The following is a 17,180-nucleotide window of genomic DNA, read 5'->3' as shown; positions in this document are numbered from 1 at the left end:
ACGCAAGATGTTAGTAAAAAACAGTCCTTGTCTCCAGTTACAGCTCCCTAACCCATGTCAAAAGGTTTAAAAAATACTGGATGACATACTGTTATCAAAACATTTACAGTGTTACAATACCTTTTTTCCCCCCTTTTGTATCATCTGAATCTTTTAGGGTCACTCACTGATGTTGTCCACTATTAATGTCAACAGCAGGTCATGATTATATTTATTTCCTCAGCACAGATGCAGGTTTACTTAGCAAATTGGCAAAGGAACAGAGAAGGTATCACGTATTCTCTACTGGGAACAAACTAAGCAAGACAGTCTTTCTAGCAGAGCCTCTGTTGGCCTGTTACTTTACCAGGTGCAAGTGATAAGGGATCATTTCAAAATAAATAAGAACAATGTATATTTCTATTCTCTGTGTAAGTTCTAAACAAAAAAAAATAGAAAGTAGGTAATAGCCCAGATTATATAAAAATTATATTTTCAAAATTATGCCTGCTGATTTACAGGTTTCCAGCACTTCTGTTCAGAATTAGTGCCACATTAACAGAGACTGAAGATGCTATTCCTTAAAGCATTTAATCTGCCAGTCACCTCTAATAACTTCCCTCTACCACACTCACACACTTGTTCCAAATTGACAGGTGTATGAAATAGTACATTTTTAGCTTAGTCCAGTCAAATAATTTAATAAAGTGATGTGTTAGTAGCTGAAAATAAAAATTCTGTTTTATTGCTAAATCAGCCAGTGGCAAAACAAATTAGTAACATCCAAATGATGAATAGGTTATGACAGTGATATTTACTAATGGCTTATTACTTGTAGGCAACTGGGCACCAACAATGTTTATAATCCGTAGCAGACATAAACCAAGGGAATTACTCTCATGATACATTACACAATTGCATTGCTCCAGACAACAACTGACACTTGGGTGGTGGTGTTATTTAGGTCCCACCAAACTCATGGGGAAGCTCTTAGACGTTCTGGATCCGGTCAAGTCATGCACGCCCCTGAGCAGGGCATCAGCTGGGCTTAACTAAACCCCAGTGGCCTCACCAGTCCCTGGGTCTGCAGCAACTAATATCCCCTATATCCTCTTAAATATCTTGTGTTCTATAGTTTACATTTCACCCGATAAATGCTGTTTCCTTTAAAAGGAGAACTGATCTAGACCCTGACATGAATGTTTTGCGTTACAGAAACTGCACTGCCTGAAATATTTTTCTATCATGAAGCACAATGGAGAAAAATATCTGCAGTCTCAGGAGTCTGGGCAGGACTGCAATATCCAAGTTTCCTTCTTACCCCTGTGATACTTATTCTGTGACAGTAACAAGCAGATTTAACTCTAAAAGTTCTGCTCAAGCAGAAGATGAGGAAATTCAGAGTACCAACTGTTTGATCTATGTCATCTACCCAGGGTGGTCAACCAGCCATAGGTTAACAACTTCTTGTAAGTGGTACACATGGTTCAGAGAGTGCAGGGAAAGGAGAGGTTTAAGTCTTTCCTAGGTGGGAGATGACCATGACCCTTGGTTGGTCCAGGCCCTCTCACGCAGGGCAGGATGGTTTTGGCCAGGGTAGGACATCTAGGTCAGCCCAGGAGGGGACCACTGACTCTGGCCTCAGCAGTATCTTCTGCCTTCTGCCCTCCCACAGCAGGGCTTTATTTTACCAGCAAATCTCAGGCTGCCGAAGTCCCGCTGCTGTTGGCGTCCCGCAGCCCCAGCCCGCGAGCTGCAGCAGAGGCACCCACGGGCACGGGCTGGTCCACCGCCACGGACCAGGAATCTCAGGCGGGAGCAGGTGCAGTTCGAGTGGGATACTCTGAGCAAAGCATGGCAGTGTTGCTGTCTGGTAGGGGTAGAGGACTAGGGAAGGATGAAGCACCGAGGTACCCAACCCCATTAGCCAGACTGACGGTGAATGAAAGTCTTCCTGAGAGTTGAAATCTAGGTAGAAATAATTCTTGACTTGTAAAGGGAGAGAGATGGAGCTGGGATAAGAGGGACAGGTATCTTATTACATTCTGATGTGAACTGCAGCCAAAAACTTGATATTTTATTTTACTAGAGTTTCCAAAGGAAAAAAAAAAAAATTAAGAAACTGCTGCTTCTGATGGCCTGGAAAACTACTATACTTCTGTAACAACAATATAAACTTTGCTAAAATATTACACTCGCACAAATTATTCAAATAAATCAACATTCACTCCATTTACAATAGAGTTGCACCAGCTAACTTCTGTTGAGAATCCTGCCCACCATTTTCTGGAGCTATAAAAGAGAAAGGAAAGTAACTGAGATTACCCAGGCCTTTTCCATTTGAAAAATCCCTTCTTAAAATAGTTTGGAGAAGAAAAGCCTGAGAACAGTGTGTTCTTAACTTGTTGAGTTTTGAATGACTGCAGCAAGTCTGGGACAGAGCTGAGCATTATTAGAACATGGATACATCCAATTCTGAGCTCCAGAATCAGTTTTGGTACAAGAGGCATATTAAAAATACTAAAAATATTCCCTCACTCTCTTTATCTTGTCCCACAAAAACAAAACAATAGCCTTCCCCCTCAGTACTGTGTTTGAGGATTTAATTACTTTTTGTTTTCTTTAAGGGACGAATGAGGTTTTATTTCTTCGAGGCTCCTCTCCTGATCTTTGCTAAGGATTTCTCTAAGGTCTCGCATTACAAACAATAATAGGACTCGTTCTACAAATAAACTTGATGTGGTTAGGGTCTGTCTATCCTGCTATGATTTTGCTTCACTGACAGATTCACTTTTCCTTATGCCACTTACTGTGTCTGAAAAGTTTGTAAAGCATGTATTTGTAACATTTCCAGCAATCACATATAATTTAACCACCAAAAGAAGCAGCAGGAAAGAGAAGAAGAGGGGTACAAGGCACCAAATAACAAAAAGAAAGATTGCTTGTCTGAGTTCTTCTTTCTGTGATGTATTGTTTACAAGGATATTCATACTGGGGTTGAATTAATTAACCTGCTCCCCCTTACCTAATGGAATATACAGAAGTACATGCCTTCTACCCAGTCTTCTTTCCTCCATTTCAGAGTCCCCTGGATTCAGCAACCGAAGGAGCAGCAAATGTGCACACAAATCTCATCTCAAAAAACATACTACGGCTAAGTTACTTCTCTTTTTCCCCTACATAGGCAGGCAAGGACGATTTCAAGCAGGGTACCCCACTAAGCACCACAGCTTGGGGAAGGGTTCAGGGTTCCTTAACAAACTTCCTAGAGGTGGCATCATCTGTCGAGAACTTAAATGTTGCAAGTGATAATAGTTACAAGTCATCATGGTTAATCACAAAATTTGAAGATTTTCCTCAGGCAAACCATCACAGCTGTTTGAACTGGGATAAAAAAATAAACCCTGCTTATCAAACTGTTAGAGTTTTCCTCTTCCACAACACTCTCCACTATCCAAAACAATAGCCTCTGTTTTAAAACCACAATGTTTTTGAGTTTGAGGGCCTTTTTTAATAGGCAAACAACCTAAGGATCCTCCTGAATGGTTTTACTCTGTCAGTATAAAAGCAAAGTCCACCTGGGAGCCTAGGTGGGCAAGGAAGTCCGAGTCCTGGGACCAAGCAGTTTCAGGAAAAACACAAACCCACCAGTGACTGGAAATGAACCTCAGATGTAACCACAGGAAGGAACTGAGGGTAGGTTCCAAGAGCAATTGTAACTGTAGTCAAGGCAGCGTATGGACTTCTGCCTAAGGACCCACCTTTCTCCTATCCCGCTGTCCACAGTGATCTTCACTGGGAAGGTAATGTTCACTGAACGGCGGAAGGAGCAGGTAGTCATACACTAGAAAAATTGCCTCAAAGGGCCTAAGTCCCACTGAGGGACAAAATCTCTAAAACAGAAAGATCTTCACCAAGTCTGCCATAGGAGGGAGATGTTGCAGCAGTATTTCTTCCTGCACACTTTCTGACAGGCACTTTAACTGGAACATGGGAACGTATAGGCATGATATAAGTCTTGGTCTTGCACCACTACAGTGCAAGAGAGGACAGAGGCACCAATGTTCTTGTACTCATAATCTGTGCTTGAACATACTGTCAGAAACACTGTGTGGTCCAACCACTTCCTTAAGGATGCACAGCTATAAGTACCTTTCATGTGTACTTCTTGCCAGTATATTCTCTTGCCAAAAGCAAGGACTGTTTGAATTAATTAAGTTATTCACAAACTTAATTATATTCTAATGTAATCTACTAAAGGAAAACATCTATTAAAACATTTGTGTATTTTTATTTTGTGGATATATTACTTTTACAGTTGTTCTCAAAGTTAGATAAACTGTACTTACCATAAAACACTGTTTTAAAGTAACACATGATGTGAAATGAAACCCTGCTACCATCTGTGAATAATGTAATCAGGCAAATGTGGAATAATGACTACATCATGGTAATTTAGGACAGAACATACTGAATTACAATTGTCAGCAGCTTGGTTTATAGCTCACAAACTTGACAAAAGCACAGCACATAAAAAGAGTGGGGAAGGATTTAATTAAAATATGATTACAGAAGAGAACAAATGACACATGATATTACCTTTCAAGGGTCCACCACTATTACTTGTTTCTTGAAGTGAAACTGAAAACTCACCATCACACATGCACAGAGAGATAATTCCAGTGATATAGGGTGCTTTTTTTTATGCATCACAAATCCACAGGGTTTAGCTTGTAACAGAATAATAATTCTGCCCAGCTCTTTGGGGTTGCAGTAGGTGGACAAGGAAATACCCTACAGGAATTACACCAGATTCTTTCCATTTTCTAAAAGTTTCCTATCTGTTCACGGACCAGAGGTGCAAATCAGTATTGTCCCTGCCCAGTGTACAGTGCCTTCCATTGGGGATGGTCTGCAACAGAAAGCAAGCTGGTAGGATGCTTCTTTTCCCTACTGTGGCATTTTTTTGAGGGGTTCAAGGTGGAATTATCTTTACCAGATTCATGAAAATGAAGTGTCCTTCAAAATAAGGAAAAAAATTCCAGACTCTTTAAATCTACTTTTTGCATCAGACAAGGAAATTCAAGTCCCTGATATTTAAAAGGTGCTTTTTTCCTCTCCCTTCATTTCTTGTTCCATCTCCATCCTACATATTTTCCCTTTAAGCGTTTCCATAATCCCTTCACTGTTGTACATGAATACCTCTTGGCCATTGATATATTTCTCTTTGCATCATTGCAGGCAAGTAGGGAAGAAATAGGAACTGGAATAAAAAATAGAGTTATTTCCTCTGGTTACACAGGAAGCCTTGGTGGATTGATCCCAGCTACCAAAGTCTTGTTTAGCAATCCCTCCTCTCAGAGTTTCCTCTGTAAACACAGATATTTAAGAACAACTTGTCATTTGGAAAAATTTACTTCTCTGTATAAAACATTTTATGACCCATTTCTCCATAGGGCAGAAACTTAACAAATGTTTCTGAATTCCAGTTTGATTTACGTTCTTCAGTGATGAAGATAACTGTCCATTTTTTTTCATGTTATAAAACATTCCTTCCATTTAGAATATTCCTGTTCCCCTAAGTTACCACACTGACACAAAAGCAAGAAACACCTGGTAATGTCCAGAGAAATTATAGCACCTGCCCTCAGAGAGGGCAGCTGCTGGCACTGGTAATAAATAAATAAACAGATAAATGTATACACATATGTAAATAAATAAAAGCTGTTCACTGGATTTATGTCAACAGAAATCTAGATAGTTTCCATATGCTTCTGCCTTCCCACATCTGGGAAAAATCACATTGTACTAGTTTCATTCTGCCACGATAGCACACTGGATACTGTACCAAAATCTTTTAGTAATGGATGGTTTAAGTTGTGGGTTTTTTTTTAAATCCTGACTCTTTCATAAATAATTTTGTTTCATAAGAAGAACTTTTTGGGGGTAAATAGCAGTGGAGGCTGAGAAGAGGAAAGTATTGTAGTTAATGAAACTATATCTTCATATGACACACTTTCTTATAAAGCATTTTCTTTATTATGTATCACGACATTTACTATATAAAAGTGACATTTCAACATGAAACACTATAAATGATGCTACATCAGCTTATAAAAATTTAGATTTTCAAAATTTAACAATCAATCAAGATGCTGTGCATGTCTAGGAAGATTCCCTGGAAGCCAATGAAAAGCCTGTACAAAGTTCACTGCCCTGTACAGCTGCCTACTCCTGCCTGTTCCCAGGCAGTGCTGCTAAAACCTGGCTCTCACTTTTATTAGCATTTGGCCTCTCTGGAGAATTATGAGGGTGAAAAAAAGATCTAAAATAGGTATTTAACATAATTTTCCAACTTGAAAATATTTGTCATCACCTTAAAAGCCTGTCTTTAAATTTGGCTTATTAAAAATACATGACAGCCTCATGCTTTACAATCTTCATGGTTATGTATGTCTTGGAGATGAATACTCCATGGTACTGAAAACACAACAACAGATTTCCCCAGAACTTCTACCGTTCTCAGAACTGATTAGACAATGCTAAATAAGAAAGCCTCTTCTGGAGTACCATGGCAATAACGAACAATAAATATGACTAACCTAAAATGTAACAGACCAAACAAACATGCATCTAAGATGAGCGAAGCAAATACTCCCACCGTGAAACAGCCAGCAGAAGGCTAAGAAAAGTGAAAAGAGGAAAAACATAAGAGAAACTTTCACAAGGAAAAGATAGCTAGCATTTAACCAAAGTATACAATTACCTAGATCACCACAGTGGCTGCCAAGGGAAAGTCATACACAATAAAGCAAATCATGACCTCCATCTCTAACAGTCAGGCCCACCACACCAGAGTCAGCTGCAAGTGCTGAGTCTGCCAGCAGCATGCTAAACACAAATTTGAATTTAGGAACATATGAAATTATTGAGCAAATGGACTTGATTTTGACTTAACTACATCACTTTTCCCTTCACCTTAGCAAATGAGTATTATAATCAATACTGATGTCACACTACAGCCAAAACAATTCACAAGTAAACCTTGCAAAGTTTGAATTTTAATTTATAAGTGCTCCACTTGAAACATGAACTAAATGACACACCATTGTAGACCATGACAGGTTTAGCTGAGAACAAAGTGATCTTTCAGAAGGTCAAGCAAACACAAATTGCTCAAAATTATAGTTTTAAAGATGTTTAAGTAAAAAGAGCATGTCAACCAGACCTTCAAACACTATTGAGATAATCTTCTGCTTGACTCTGATGATTTCCTTCAGTATGAAGAACTGTGGTCCATTTTAAAGAAAGGGTGAGTTAGGGAATGCATTAAATTAGGGATTCTCAAAACGCAGTCCACAGAGCAATTTCTAATGCTCTGAACCTTGTATTAGGAAGGTGAAAATGCGTCAATTTTATCTGAAAGGGAATACTCAGAAAAAGAGCAAACACATTACAGGGTAAAGCCAAACCGGTAACTTCCATAGCAAGATTATGAACAAGGGAGCGTCAGCCAACTGGGCATGATGGGGAAGAGTATAGTAATACATGAAGGAGTATGCACTTCATGCATGGTAATTAATACTACCTGCTTGCCCAAGTTTCTTTTGCACAGGAACCAGAGGTTGTGCACGTCCAGGTAAGGTCCCAACATGGACTCAAAACGCAGATCGGGCACAAGCCAAGACTGAGGAGCTAGAAAGTATTTCCAGGTCCCACAGCTCAGCCCCAGCTTTGGGATGCAGATGCAGAAAACACATTCTGCTAAGGATCCTGGCACTTGGGCTATTTTAGGTATACACATTGAATGCAGGGCTAGAACTCCAAATATTTTAACAAACAAGGAAAATATGAGCAAACGTCTTATTTGACATGTGAGAAGAACTATTTTATGCATCATGTTCTAATAATAAATTTAACTACTTTCTGTATAGGAAAAAAAGAAGCAGGAAAAAGAGCTGTCTTGGTATAGGTCCATACCATGACATATAAAACCAAAACATTGAAAGCTTAGTCCTGTCGTGGTTTTGGTGGGGGCAGAGGCAGGGGTTGCCAAGTATGATAGATTCTTTCAGGCTGCTGACATCTCACATATGAAATCACAGAGACAGAGAAAATCACGTAGGCACAGCACTAGGCATAGAAAATTATTAGGCAAATACTTAACAACACAAATCTCGAAAAGAAATTTTGAAAAACTAGTTCACTCATCTCAAGGTGAGTTTTACCACTCATGCAGTGAATTCATAAAACTGCAATATTAAAGGCAAGAAGTCCAGGCAGTTATAAACTTATACAATACTATGCTAAAAATAAAAATGATCATGAACCTAACAACTCTGTCTTCCTTTCATAAGCTACTGACCTTTATTTCTCCCAAGATGAAGTTCACAGTGGAATTCGCCAATGAATAGCACAAATGTATCACATACCTTGAAGTCACAGCTTCCATGAATTCATCAAGAAGATCATCATAGGCTTGACCTCTGATTCTCTTGTGTCTCAGCCCAATATACAAAGGATCTTTCAGCAATGCCTGTTAAAAAAAAATATGTTTGAACTATTACATGAGCAAGTTACACTAGTACACTCTAAGTTAATAAGAAGGGGACAACAATACAGTGTTTGAGGATTAACTCAAGCATATGAAGTACATATCCATTTATCCACCCCTATATAAAGACTGAAGAAACGCAACAAAGAGATTAAAGAAACACCCTTTTATATCAAGGAAAAGGGATACCCCAGTCTCAAAGGAGGTGTATTGTTTCCAAGTGAAAAAGTAAGAGTTTATTCTGGGAAGTCAGGTTTCAAAAATATCTTTTAAAGCATTACTTAGTACTTTTCTCTTTTTCCTTTACATCCTGACAGTGCTTTGATATTTAAAAAAAGCCATTTTCTTTACTTTTATCATCACGTTTCACAAATCTCTCCCAGAGTCCATCATTTCAACTGTGTTGATGACCTGATACTCAGAAAACGTGCTGCTTTCTAAAATTCAATATGCTAAAACATAACCAAGCTTTTGACCTTTTCCTTCCAAGCTACTAGAAGGTCTTGTTTTGGTCTGATGCATTTCCAAATTTTAACTTACAAATTACTAAATGTGTTCAAAGTGTTTTGCAATCACTTTTGACAATTCACTCCAGCTACAGCAATTCCCTAGTCTCAACACTTTAGCGGGCTCTCCCAGGAACCCTCTTTGCTATTATTTTTCACAGGCCTCTGAAAATGAATAAACTTATTTCTCTGTTGTATCTAGTGTGCAATCCTCCCACACACGCCCAAACAGCTTGTAGAATCAGTCAGGAGCTTGACTAAACATTTTTCATCCAAAAACAATTTGCAAAACCAACACGGCTGCAGAAACTTGTACGGTAGCTTCAATTAGGAAAACATCGTAAAGAAAAACACAGACCACCTCTCCTTCCAGGAGACAGCCTTCAATGTACAACATGAAGTAACACGGCCAGAAAGCTTGCTCGGCATTGCTTCAGGCTGGGAATCAGAAATCTGATTTCTGTATTTTAGAGAAGTGCCTAAATTCCCTTCACAGCTTTACGATGTTGTACAACTGAAAAATCCTTCGGGTCACAAGCCCCAGTTGGGGACTGATTTGAATCAGTAAGAAACTTAAAACCTTTGGTGGTATTCTGCCTCCCCTGGGAGTATCCTGATGGCGACCTACAGATGGAGGTGTTTGTCTCTCCCTCACTTTTCTGCCTACTTCCATAAAAAATTAAAGGTATCAGATTAGAACATTTAAAAAATCAATACAAAAATTCAGCAGGATTAAAAGCTGGTTTTTTCTAAAATTGTTGCTAAATTCATCACCATTTCAAAACAAACTATTTCTAATACACTACTTAGAGACCTTCAGAAGTTTTTAGTTCAACTGTCTGAATCGGAAAACAAATAAAGCTCAAAATTAAAATTGCTTTGTAAATGAAAGTGAAGTCATTACATTGTAAGCATTTTATTTGTTCCTTTCAGCAATTCTATGTAGCGTTCATGTTTAAGTAGGATATTCTTTGGCTGGAATAATTTTAGCTGCGTATTTACATTATTGTAGGTATTCTAGCAGCAACATCAAAATCATAATTATGTACTTATTCCAGATACTGCAGGAAAAACTGGCAAGAGCTTGATGTCAGGTGCCTTCCAAAGCAATTTTCTCTTTTGTATGCTCTTCTTTTTTTATATAATCATTTCCAATTTTGTAGTCAAGAACTATTTCTGGAATTATTCTTTCATTTCCATTTTGAGTTTGCCTAGTTATTTAAAATGACCTCAGGAAAACCTGACAAATCAAGGATAATTCTATTTTTCTGGGAGATAAATTCATAGGAATTGCAAATGAACTGTTTAGCAATGTGAAATCTTAAGACAAATCCCGTGTGAGTTGCCTCATGCTTCCCACCAGACTGAGCGTGCAAGGTTGGAAAGCAGAATTGCCAAGCAGCAGGAGCCTCTGTCAGGAGCATCGCAGTAGGACTCAGAAACAGGAATCCCAGTTCTAAAATCCCATTGCCGCAGCTTTCCATACCAGTAGGCTTCTGCTACTCTGTGTCCTGTGCAAGCACACCGCACGCTCCATGGTCCAAATTCAGTGTAAGTAATTTATCCCCTTTCCAACTCCCGTAACTCTTCTTCCTAAATTGATTTGCTCTTTTGACATACTTCCACAAGCTTTTTATTAAACAACGTCTGTTTTCTCATTTTGTAAAACAATGCTCAAAATGAAAAGAAAAAAAAATCTTTGGTCCCTTTATTTTTTAAATTCTGAAGACATGTTTCCATGTCCAGACTGAGTCATGCTGATTCCTTCAAGAAGCCAGCTTAAGTTGGGCAGTGATTCTGTGAAAGTTCAAGAGAAACAGGCATTCACAGTTAGACTGTTTAAAAAGTGCTAAACAAGCCACAGGTCTGCCTTGAAACATAGGCTCCTATACTCCTTTTGCCACTTTTGCATCTTTCATGTCTGTGAACTTTTAAATCTATAGCCAACACTAAACAGCTCCATTTAGAAGACCACTACATGAATTTATTCATATATCTTTGATGCCGAAATTTAATGTGGAATATTTAAAACAATTAATACAATGTTTCTGGGATATGTTTAAAATTCCAGCCTGGGAAGTCTCACAGGCAGAGACAATTAATTCAGCGACACAACTCTGATGAAAAGCTTGGCCAGCTATATACCCAGAGTTCAAAATTCCTTTACAGCTCAGTGCATTCTGCTTCACAAACGTTACAGTTCGACAAGAAATAGCCCCAAAAAGTTCCTTTATAGTCCTGTTTGGAACAACGTATGAAGAAACCCAGGGTGCAGACAAAAGAATGAAACATTCAGCAAGTGAAAAGAACAGTGGTCACGTCTGAGCCCTGAGTAGCAAACCATTGTGGAGCCGCTCCCTTTCCAAAGGGCACTGAAGAATGAATAAGCTGCTTAAGCACATTACCCCCTTATTCAGGTCAACACCATGCAAACCAGGTCCGCAGTGGTTGGTTTTTTGTTTTTTTTTTTTAGAGGGTTCACACATCTTGAGAGATTAACATTTGCTATCGACCAATTCATGGCTTTCAAAACAGATTACTGAAAAGAAAGTTCCATCCTACAATTGAGTATGTCAAGCTGACATGATGATTAGGTACTTCTCCTCAATGACTTGGGTTTCTTTTGTTCCCCAGCTTGTTGTCAAAGCTTAAACTTTGTTTTGTTCTTTTGGAAATCGAATCTCCATCAAAACATAACTCTGCTTTTTTCAGCTTAGTGGGTTTGTTATGTGTATTAAATGATACTGAAAAAAGTTGATGCCAGTTTATTTTTAGACACACTTACTCTAAGGCTAAAAAAAAAGAGTTCTAAAACATTCAGGTTTAGCAATGTGGTACATTCAAGCTTTAACAGAAATAAGGTTTTACAAGAATAAAAGGCTTAATTGAGGTTCTGGTACTGGAAATATCATGTAGATCTACTTAGAATTAGCTGTGTAAAATAACAAAGAGTTCTTTGAACGCCACCTGAGTGTATTAAAACTGTAATGACCTTTGGGGTTTTAAGAAAAAGGCAAGCCGCTTATACCATCTTACTTGTGCACGCTTATAGTAAAGAGATCAGCAAACCATCAAAGTTCAAGCAAGGCTTGAGCTGTGCACCTGGCTCTAATTTAGCTACAAAAGCCAAACCAGCAAGAAACAGAAAATTGCACACATATATTTCATCAATTGAGAACAAACATGTTGAAATGTCATCTATTCTCAAACTTGGCACCGAGACGTTTCTTTGGAACAGATACATATTTTAATGAACAGCTTCACGGAAAATTGGAGGTGAAGAACTGCAAGACACTGAGCCTTTCCACTCACAAAGATGGCAGCACAAAGCATCCAGAACCTCTCAGTGCCATCTAGAAAGTGTTCGGTGTACGGTAATGCTTCAGAGCAGAAACTCCCCCCATGCCATTAAAATGTCAAAATCCTCCAGTTCTACAGGGAGAAACGATTGCATTAGAGCCACAGTTATAAAATTAAAGGAGAACTACATTTGTATGGGACATCGGAAGCTTTGGGACAAAGAAATGCCACGTGCCAGAAATGAAACACATTTCAGAGTATGATTGGTCTAACAGGGGACACAGGTACCAAGAAAACCAAGGGAATGCTGCTGCTTTTTCAAGTGTTAATATTTTCTTATATTAATACACTATAAATTCTTTCTGTAAACTTCTTCTTGTCTCTGTTTTCACAGGTTGGGGAAGGGCTGGTGAGCACAGGGGAATTTCTGTTCTCCAGGAAAGTCAGACTTTTCAAACTTTTTTCTTTGGTTCCACAAGATTGAAATTTCACTCGATGTGAAACTTCTTCCAATAAAAGAGTTAGCCAGTCAGAAACAACGTCAATGTTTTGGACTTAACTTCAGCTTCTATCAATACTAATTACCCAGTAATCAATCTGCGTTCATTTAAATTTTGGGTTTGTAAGCACTAACATGCTGAATCACAATTTTCTGTCCTGCAAGAACTGCTTACAGCGGCAAAGCGTTTTTTATGGCATTAGGAAGAATGTACAAGGTTTCAATTTATATTAGACTAGGAAGCTTTTTTTTCTTTGAATAAGCTTATTTTGAAGTCTGAAATACAGGATGATGTCCTTAAAACATGTAACAGATTCTGTGTTTCCAAATGCTAACTGAATTTCGGATGCGCTGAATGCTGCAAGTAACACTGACGCTAATTAGGTTTGAGGATGTAGAATACTTTGCAAAAAAGTTTCATGATCAGAGAGCTAAAGATTTTTTTAAAATTTTGTTTTCTTTGAACTACACTGGCCCCATGACATACTTACTAAGAAGAGATCATGGCCCCTCCTATCTACAGGCTAGACCATTGTCAACACATTTGCAAACTGCAAGGGGCCTCTTGCACAAGAAAAAGGGGGCCTTATCCTCTGTTTCGCCCCACAAGAAGGAGACCTCATCTTCGGGAGTCTCAGCTAACACTGTATCTGGACATCCTCAACAGACAGGTACTGGCTTACAGAGAATCACCTCTCTTTGCACCTCAGTTTCCTCCAGAGGATCCCCCATAGGACAGGATGTCACAAAAGATCCCAAAATAGGAGGCCAAAAAATGGGTATCATGATGGGTCATTCTAGGTCTAGACAAAGGAGGAAAAACCCCACACATTGGACATGAGTTTAAAAAGTTGAGCCCAACTGTGTTAGACTTGCCAAACCCAAGTGGCTGCCAGTACCTGAGAGACAAAGATATTGTGCATGCAGACAACAGTTGTATTATAATTAACATTTTCCCATCTGTAACCCTAAAAACATCACTGAAAATTCTGTTGTCTGTCCAGACAAAATTCTAGACCTGTGATAGTCAAGAATTTAAAAGATAATACATTCATAATGTTCCTTTGACATCAGTCTTAAATGCAGTGCTGGAAAGGAACAGTTTATGTGGAAAAAAATTAATAGCAAGGAACATTATGCATCTTTGAGAGTTCAAAATATAAATCTTTATTAATACTCCGATAAAGCAATATCCTAATGTAACAGAAAAGAAGTTACAGTATTTCAAATTTTGTTTAAAATAATTTAAGATTGTGCTAAAAAATATAGAGAATATGTTCTCTTCCACACATGCGCAGTGATCCTATAGTTTTGCACAGCTACACTAGACGTTTTCAGTTATTTCTCCTTAAAGACAGGCTTGACTTACCCCATCTAACTTTTCTATACTTTCATAAGGTTGTTTATCTGTCAATATGACCTTTACATCCTTTGCTTGCCTTCTGCTCAAGAAGCTTACTAATTTCTTAACCTGAAGAGGAATTGCCAGTCGTAGCTTTGACTGCGCACTCAACCACGTCGCTTATATCCTAGTTATTTCCCACGCACGCAGACAGCTTTACCCAGCTGAAAAATTGCCAGCTCCAGCGAACTTTAATTTAACAACAAAATAAAAATCACTCTAATGGCTGGAAAGAATGCTTCATGAAGGAATCTCGTAACACACTATGAAACTACCACAGCCTGTCCCCAAGCAAGAGACTGCAGAAAGCCAGGCTGTGCCAAGGACATTCTGTGGGTTGCTTCCGGCGCGCGTACGTGGCACCGACTAAAGGTCCCAGCGTGCGAGGGCTGCGGGCAGACGGCGGGCTGCGTGCCGGGCGGGCGCCATCCCTCCCGCCCTCTCGCACGGCACGCTCCGCCTGCATCCCTCCTTCCCTTGTCGGGTACCAGAAGGGCTCTCCCAGGAAGTCAGACTCATTCCCTTGCATGAGCATGCAAAGCTAAAGACCATTCGGCCCCCTCAGGGTAACGTTTACAAACGTACATCAAATATACAAAATAGCGCAAGCTATGCGAGCTGTTGTTAGCGAGGGAGCACCAAGTGCAAAATCCAAAGAGAAAAAGTTGCTGCAGCAACAGGCAAGATGCACTTGATTTTTCAAGAGGCTGTTGTGCTGTCTGCTCTTCGAGTCAGGCAATGCATTGGTGTTTGTGTCCACGAGTTTGTGGAATCAAGTGATGGGTGAAAAGCTCAAGGGCTGTTGATGGTGCAGGGGCGGGTAGCAGCGTTGCCTTCTGGTTTGAGTCTGTTAGGTACATCTGACTCACTCTTAGCTTACTTCCAAAATACTGGAAATTATAAAATACTTTTTAGAAATCAAAAGTTTATCTCATGATTTTTAGGTGTAATTCAAGATTTCCAAGCACTTGAAACTCACAATACCGGTAACAGCCAGGTGCCCATCAATGATGCATATGCCTAAGGAAGTTCCTTTCTAGATTTGACTTTTCCATTCCCAACAACCCGGGATTCACAGGGACACCTGAACTTCTCTTCTGGATAGGCTCTGAAAATTACAAGTAATACACAGCATAGCTATGCTAACTGTATATTTTGCCACACTTTATATTGAATACTAAAAATTTTTTTTTAAAAGGCAATAATACATCAGACATCAGATGAATTATATCTTTTTCAGAGCAATTAGGCTTTTGTTCCACCTGCTCACCTTTCCAGTACACAGTATAAGAGATTCACACAAAAGTGATAAAGCTTTTCCAGCAAGTTTCCATTGCTATTAAAAAAAATTTCTTGCAGTAAAATTAATTGGAGAATCTAGCAAAAACTGCTCTGCGCACCTTGTTCTTTATGGCAGTTTCCTATTAGGAAGGACCTGGGAATACAGCTGAGCAGTGAAGCACACCCCAGACTACATCTTTGCTAGCCAACAGATAAAGCAAAAAATAATGGTCTTTCCCTGAAACTTAAATGCTGTTGGAACTTTTTTCAGGTAAAACAGCTTACGCTGATGCTTTTCAACCAGCTTAACTTCTAAAAACTATTAGAAGCAAATATCATAGAACTGCCATCACTGAATCTGCAGCACAAGCCATGTTCTGTTCACAAGGAGAAAAGCAGGCATTTTCCTCAGGACTGGATTACATGTTGTTCACCGAAGTACTGTAATTGAAGGAAAAAGCCCTGCCACCAAAGCCAGCAAGTTAGTTTGTCAATTTTTCATGCTAGAAAATGACAAACTAAAGAGGTTTTCAATCATAAACGTACAATTGTGCCAACATCTTCTGTTAATTGAAAGTTAGCTTCAAAACTGAAATCATAAAGCCCTTGTGAGGCTGATCTTTATAGCACTAGAGTTCTTTTCCTAGTACCATGCTTGTGTACCACCACCACATGGATGCACCAGGTCCTTCTTTTAAATCTACATTTAATTTCTACACCAAGTAGCAGCTATGCCAAGCAGGTCGTTATTAAGGCACTTGATTACCAGGAGGAAGGGGAAACAATTTCTAATCTTGGACTTTCCTTAATTTATACAAAAGAAAAAGTATAGAAAGATCTATTTTCTGTGTGACTTGTTCCAATCTGAAAATAATGGCATGCTGTGTACGAACAGGGCACTGTCACCGTGGGTGGAATACAGAGGCAGCTGTATTCCAGGGATGAGCACTAAGTGAAGACAAGCAACATATCTACAGTAACACACTTCAATAATCATTTCATTTGCTCTTTACTGCAAAACTCTTAAAAAATGTTGAATTTACATCTCCCAGCAGATGCCTGAAAGTTTTGTAGGGACAGCCAGCACAAAACTTCCCTGAATTTTTTATTTTATCCTTATTTATTGTTTGAAGGACCCTAGATAAATTTAAGTAAAATTCACCAGAGGTTTTCTAACTCTTCTTCCTCACCATCATCATCTGACTATAACCTGTCTTTTTCTCCATAGACAGAAATATGTGATTGCACACAAATAGTTACGGGTATTATTTCAATGCATATTAGTTACAGGTATTATTTCAATGTGTATTTTCTGGTTGTGCTAATAAGCTAAAAAACTCTCCCAGTTCCTCAGCTTGACAATTATGTTTTGAAAGAGCTTTATAAATGAAATAAGAGCAAAAATCCCTCATCTCTCATGTAACAGGATAAAGTCAAGAGTGGCTGAAGGATGCCCTGGGCTGAGGAAGCTCTTAGGAGGAGTCACTAGTCCCAACCAGCCATGAGAAAACTCTGTTCTGGGCAATTCTGACAAGCTCTGAAAAGTGCAGTTTCCCACTAACACAGCTCAGACAACAGCCTGCTCCTCTCCCTACAAATTTTTCTCTCTTCCTTAGACATAGCACATTAGTCCCATTGAATACTGCTTTCTGCCTCTTC

General features: G+C 39.0%; 1 protein-coding gene across 2 annotated transcripts in view; it reads right to left on the bottom strand.

The window, feature by feature from the left end:
- Nucleotides 1–17,180, bottom strand: part of ME1 (malic enzyme 1) — a 191,920-nt gene that overhangs the window by 71,637 nt on the left and 103,103 nt on the right. For both annotated transcript variants that reach the window (XM_052781629.1, XM_052781630.1), the window contains exon 6: nucleotides 8,412–8,515. In XM_052781629.1, the coding sequence (XP_052637589.1) occupies nucleotides 8,412–8,515 (104 nt within the window). The remainder of the gene's footprint in view (nucleotides 1–8,411; nucleotides 8,516–17,180) is intronic.

Source organism: Harpia harpyja, chromosome 3 (assembly GCF_026419915.1).
Source record: "Harpia harpyja isolate bHarHar1 chromosome 3, bHarHar1 primary haplotype, whole genome shotgun sequence".
In the NCBI taxonomy this organism is placed as follows: domain Eukaryota; kingdom Metazoa; phylum Chordata; class Aves; order Accipitriformes; family Accipitridae; genus Harpia; species Harpia harpyja.
The sequence above is the reverse complement of the archived record's forward strand: the minus strand, read 5'-3'. Positions and strand labels throughout refer to the sequence as shown.